The sequence below is a fragment of the Palaemon carinicauda genome, chromosome 30, assembly GCF_036898095.1.
Source record: "Palaemon carinicauda isolate YSFRI2023 chromosome 30, ASM3689809v2, whole genome shotgun sequence".
NCBI classification, from domain to species: domain Eukaryota; kingdom Metazoa; phylum Arthropoda; class Malacostraca; order Decapoda; family Palaemonidae; genus Palaemon; species Palaemon carinicauda.
In genome coordinates, this window is record NC_090754.1 from 63,205,768 (window position 1) to 63,212,224 (window position 6,457).

At 32.0% G+C, this 6,457-nt stretch overlaps 1 protein-coding gene across 1 annotated transcript in view; it reads right to left on the bottom strand.

Annotated features, from left to right (window-relative positions):
• Positions 1-3,333, bottom strand: part of LOC137623219 (transferrin-like) — a 155,818-nt gene extending 152,485 nt beyond the window's left edge. Inside the window, exon 1 of the mRNA XM_068353939.1 lies at positions 3,258-3,333. Within this exon, the coding sequence (XP_068210040.1) occupies positions 3,258-3,318 (61 nt within the window). The 5' untranslated portion in view covers positions 3,319-3,333. The remainder of the gene's footprint in view (positions 1-3,257) is intronic.
• Between the last annotated feature and the right edge of the window lie 3,124 nt (positions 3,334-6,457).

Consider the following 6,457-nt stretch of genomic DNA (forward strand, 5'->3'; position numbering starts at 1 on the left):
TTAATTATATCAACCAGGCTGAAGTATCAAGGTCTTAATCCCGGACTTTGTGACCGAGAACACACCCCCAACCACCTGTGCTGGACGAATCTTTCCTAAATTTCCAAAATGCAATATTATAACTCTAGCTTTCGGCTGCTTTTGTTCTATCGTATTATGAAAGGCCCTTTTTAGAAAGTGTTATAATAGTGACCTGAAAACTATTAAGCCTGAATACAAATGCTAGCGAAATAACTGATAACGATACAGAGCAAAATATTAACTGGAAAGGAATTATTTCTTCATACACCAAGGCCCGCCTGAACAGACCTTTAGTGTTTGATGGAGGGCGAGAAATAAACCTCTAAAAAAAAAAAGTAAAAAAGTAAATCGTGGCCTGTACTGTATCGGCTATATATTATCAATAATGTCAATACTCATAAAGCAGGGAAGGAACAAAAGTATCGGTAAGAGGTTTTGAAAGCCTTGTGTCACAATAATGACAGCGACCAAGTAAATATGTGGTTTATTACTATTATTATTATTATTATTACTAGCTAAGCTATTACCCTAGTTGGAAAAGCAGGATGCTATAAGTACAAAGGCTTCAACATGGAAAAATAGCCCAGTGAGGAGAAGAAATATATAAATAAATAAACTATATGAGAAGTAATGAGCAATTAAAATAAGATATTATAAGAACAGTAACAACATTGACACATTTTTCAAACAAACTATAAAAAGACATGTCACCCTGTTCAATAAAAAAAGATTTGCTGCAAGTTTGAACTTTTGAAGTATACACTTAACCTGGAATAAGTGAGCAAAACTATATAACACATTACCTAGACTGATCTCACGAAGGTAACTCACAAGGAATTGAGATCACATAACTCCCCAACAAAATATATGTAGGCCTACAATGACGAGAACAATGAAATAAAAGGAACATACACCTAGGCGTAGCTGCATGAAGGATTTTAGTTTGAACATCATGACTTCATAATCCAGAATTTTTTCCCATTCTTACTTCAGAAAACCAGGTGGGTAAATCCGTTGAGAAAATTTAATCAACTCTTATAATATATATATATATATATATATATATATGCGTGAAAATCAGTGTTACATGACGCTCAGATACAAATGAACCACAGGGCAAATAAAGGAGATAGGAAATATTAAGAGATTAGTCAGAACTTATTCTTATATTTCCTTCTTTCATTTTCCATGTTCTTTTGCACACACATATACACACACACACACACATATATATATATATATATATATAAATTTATATATATATAAATTTATATATACATAAATATTTATATATACATATAATATATATATATATATATATATGTGTGTGTGTGTGTGTGTGTATGTGTGTGTGTGCAAAAGAACATGGAAAATGAAAGTAGGAAATATAAGACTAAGTTCTGACTAGTCTCTTAATATTTCCTATTTTCTTTATTTGCCCTGTGGTTCATTTGTATCTGAGCGTCATGTAAAACTGATTTTCACGTGTGTGTGTATATATAATATATATATATATATAGGAACATGTCTTTTATGACACGCACGCATATATATATATATATATTTATATATATATATATATATGCGTGCGTGTCATAAAAGACATGTTCCTTTTACGTGCATTAGAAGAGGGCTCTTAATAATGAAGCTTCAATGTTCCATAAAGATTCGAGACACAAAGTTTCAACAAAAAATAAGCCACGAATTTTTTTTCTTAGATTCAAGGCTTAAAAATGTCTTAGAAATATTCAAATCGCATAGGAATTTTGAGAAAAGAGTGAATTTAATGTTTTAAATCCTGCAAACCCAAATATCACAAACATTAAGCCAAGGTTTTATGAAAACTGCGTATAGGGCTAATGCTCTACAATACCCAAAACTGTATTAACGAATCCCTCTTTGAATAATCAGAGCTGGTGTCATTAACGGTCCCTACTCCAATTAATTACTCTAAGACTGCTCCTAGACACAATTCAAAACAAGATCTAGGGCTAGTATCTATGTATTTATTATTATTATTATTATTATTACTATCCAAGCTACAACCCTAGTTGGAAAAGCAAGATGCTATAAGCCCAGGGGCTCCAACAGGGAAAAATAGCCCAGTGAGGAAAGGAAATAAGGAAATAAATAAATGAAGAGAACAAATTAACAATAAATAATTCTAAAATAAGTAACAACGTCAAAACAGACATGTCATATATAAACTATTAACAACATCAAAAACAAATATGTCATAAATAAACTATAAAAAGACTCATGTCCGCCTGGTCAACAAAAAAGCATTTAAAAAAACGTGTTTTCCAATAAACTGCTTCGCCTAGATCTAGAAAATTCTATCTCCTTATTGAGAGAGAGAGAGAGAGAGAGAGAGAGAGAGAGAGAGAGAGAGCTTAAATTATTGTATCAATATAAACCATGCCAAAAGAACCCCATTTTTTGGATTATTCCTAAGATACGAGTGACATGAAAGCGAAATTCAATGCGTTAGTAATATTTCATTGAATATCGTTCGAATAGCAAATCTTTCCTCAATGTCTGCACTATTGACACAACCATTGTTTAATAATAATAATAATAATAATAATAATAATAATAATGTTTATTGGACAAAAGATATTTACATTCAAAGATTTACAAAAAGAAAAAAAGACTCAGTCCAAGCCCATGTGGAGCAGAGCTCTTCGGGCAATAATACAAGATAATATCATCAATTAAGTAAAAATAAAAAAAATAAAGTAAATATGGATATAGATATACAAAATGTACGCATACATATACATAATCATATGTATACAAATAGATACAGATAAATGAGAATCTTAGCCTAAAAACAAATGGAAATGCATATTTATATGATAAAGAAAGATGGACAATCAGTCGACATTGTTTTCTCGTATTAAAGACAACTAAAACAAACAAATCAAAACTAAAAGACTGGTATTTGATACAAAAAAATTCCCGCCACTCCTGACTAACCCAACGATAGTTCAAGAAAACCCGGCTTTACACAATGTGGGATGGGCGACTAATACCCAAATTGACCGTTACTTTCACATAAAATGCAAAAATTGTTCTTTCATAAATTCCTTGAATTTAGGAAAATAAGATGAATAACAGACTGATAACCATATATTGACTAATGGGTGATATTCTTCATGATGCATTTTTTTTTTGCAAAGGTTGAGCAAAGGGTATGTTTGATAAGGAAAAAAATTAAAAGACCAATCTCTTACCTCCGTTTGCAGCAGGTGTTAACCAAGTCAAAAGTAACCCTGTCAGGGTTATTATCCACATCGTGCAGTTTGCTTTAGAAGGAATAGGCTGCTACGATGTCCAGGACCATTAACTTTTATCAGCAACAGATGACACCTGAAGACATAGGAGTTCGGCAGATCACTAAAGACTTGCTCTCAGAGTCCCAAATGCCGCACCTGAATCCAGATTATTTCGACTGGATTATCGTACATGAGCCTTATAATTGTCGTTTTTTCAACAAAATTATCGTACATAGTTTCAATATAATAATTAAGGAGTACTTATTGACTTATTTCAAAATATTTTTAATACATTTTTTTAATTAAACACATATGTATATACCTAAGGTATGTATCGTACATCGTACTGGACCTAAAATAATAGTACATGTATGATAATTATCGTACGAATGACACCCCTGCCTGTACCCAGAGTTCATTCTACTGCGTCTGCGCAGAACGCAGGTGGATATCGTAGTGTTGATGCCATATAGGTTGAACATAATTCTTTACGGTTTATGTTATGCCCAATTCAGAATCAATAAACATCAAGCATGATGCATATAACAGATTTCGATTTGGAATCCATCAAAATATTAATACTTTGGAGAATTGTTCTACAGTTATATATAAGAAAAGGTATGATATTAGCTTACCCCGCAACTCGTAAAATGTTGATATCGTTACAAAATAGATTTGCATTTTACAGATGCTATCTACACAATGCGGTAAATGACCCTCAAACATTACATTTTAGTAACATATTATAATGACAAGGATTAAACAAGGACCTAACATTTAGATGCAATTTCCCGAACACTTGCCCTTTCAATGGCGTAGCCTACCTAGAAGTTTCCAACTCCTACCAGTGAAAGACGCATATAACTACTATTTCTACCGCTGAATATTCATATGCAATGTCTTAATTCGTTTTTTTAACTATGAGAAATGCAATAATATCTGACCGATGTATTTCCAAATAACAGTTTTTCTTTAGCGTACATTTTCTGTATAGCGGTGAATTGAAATCTCCAGGCGAGAGCTGTGTTGGGGGTGAACGGAAGCTTTAGAGCATTCTGCCTAACTGACTCAAAAATACAAACGCTCTTTTAGATTTACCTGTATTGTTCTCAACAACTTCCTTGCAACTATTAATGAGATCTAGCTTGATAGTACTATAGGTAGATATATCTAGTTATGAAAATAATTTTTCAGTTAAAAAGTTTCTGGCGACCAATATCCGTTCTATCATCATTAACGAAAGTAAAAAATACTACCTTTAATAGCCTACATAACGCCCGTTTACTCCCCTTTGCTATAACTACAGTATATGTAAATTACCCGATATATATATATATATATATATGTGTGTATATATATAAATATATATATATATATATACATATATATATATATATATATAGTATATGAGTATATATATATATATACATATATGTATGTGTATATATATATATATATACATATATGTATGTGTATATATATAGACATATATGTATATATATACATATATACAAATATATATATATATATATATACAGTATATGAGTGTATATATATATATATATATACACACACACACAATCACATATATATACACATATATGTATGTGTATATATATAGACATATATGTATATATATACATATATACAAATATATATATATATATTATATATATATAATATTATTATTATTATTATTACTTACTAAGCTACAACCCTAGTTGGAAAAGCAGTATGCTATAAGCCCAGGGGCTCCAACAGGGAAAATAGCTCAGTGCGGAAAGGAAAAAAGGAAAATAAAATATTCTAAGAAGAGTAACAACAATAAATATCTCCTATATAAACTATAAAAACTTTAACAAAACAAGAGGAAGAGAAATAAGATAGGAGAGTGTGCTCGAGTGTACCCTCAAGCAAGAGAACTCTAACCCAAGACAGTGAAAGGCTATGGTACAGAGGCTATGGCACTACCCAAGACTAGAGAACAGTGGTTTGATTTTGGAGTGTCCTTCTCCTAGAAGAGCTGCTTACCATAGCTAAAGAGTCTCTTCTACCCTTACCAAGAGGAAAGTGGCACTGAACAATTACAGTGCAGTAACCCCTTGGGTGATGAAGAATTGTTTAGTAATCTGTGTTGTCAGGTGTATGAGGATAGAGGAGAATATGTAAAGAATATGCCAGACTATTCAGTGTGTATGTAGGCAAAGGGAAAATGAACCGTAACCAGAGAGGAGGATCCAATGTAGTACTGTCTGGCCAGTCAAAAGACCCCATAACTCTCTAGCGGTAGTATCTCAACGGGTGGCTGGTGCCCTGGCCAACCTACTACCTATATATATATTTATTTGTATATATGTATATATATATATATATATACATATATGTGTATATATATATATATATAAATATATATATATATATATATATATATATACTGTACATTATACAACATATGCAGCCGTTTCTAGTACAATGCAAGACAATGGCTTCAGACATGTCCTTAATAACGTCTGAGGTTTGGACAGTTTTCATCACCATGCTGGCCATTGCAGATTGGTGATGGTGGGAGAAATGTTCCTGAACGCTCACACCAGACAAACCTAGTATAGGTAGCTAGGGCAGGTTTTGTTTATCATAACAATACACAAGCCCTTTTTAAGGTACCTTAACTCAGTAATTGTCATATACTTGACTTATATTTTGTTGGCAAGTTGTTGATGACCCAAGTACACCCAGCTGTAAATGGGTACCAGCATCTGGTAAGGTCCAGCAAAATCACGTGTGGCTAGTAAAGTCACCCTTAAAGCTCTAATTACTGAAAATAGAGTTCTCTGCCTTTTTGGTACCACCTTTATAATATATATATATATATATATATATATTTACACACATATATATATGTGTGTGTGTATATATATATATATATATATACATAGGAAAACAAAGAAAAATCTAAGTAGTGACATGACAAAAGACTGACAAAAATACGGAAATTCCAAGGAGTGATACGACAAAAGAGTGATAAAAGTACGGAAGATAGGCCAAGAGAGTGACAAAAATACGGAAATTCGGAGTAACATGACAAAAGAGTGAAAAATACGGAAATTCAAATGAGTGACATGACGGAAGTGTGAAAAAATACAGAAATTCAAAGGAGT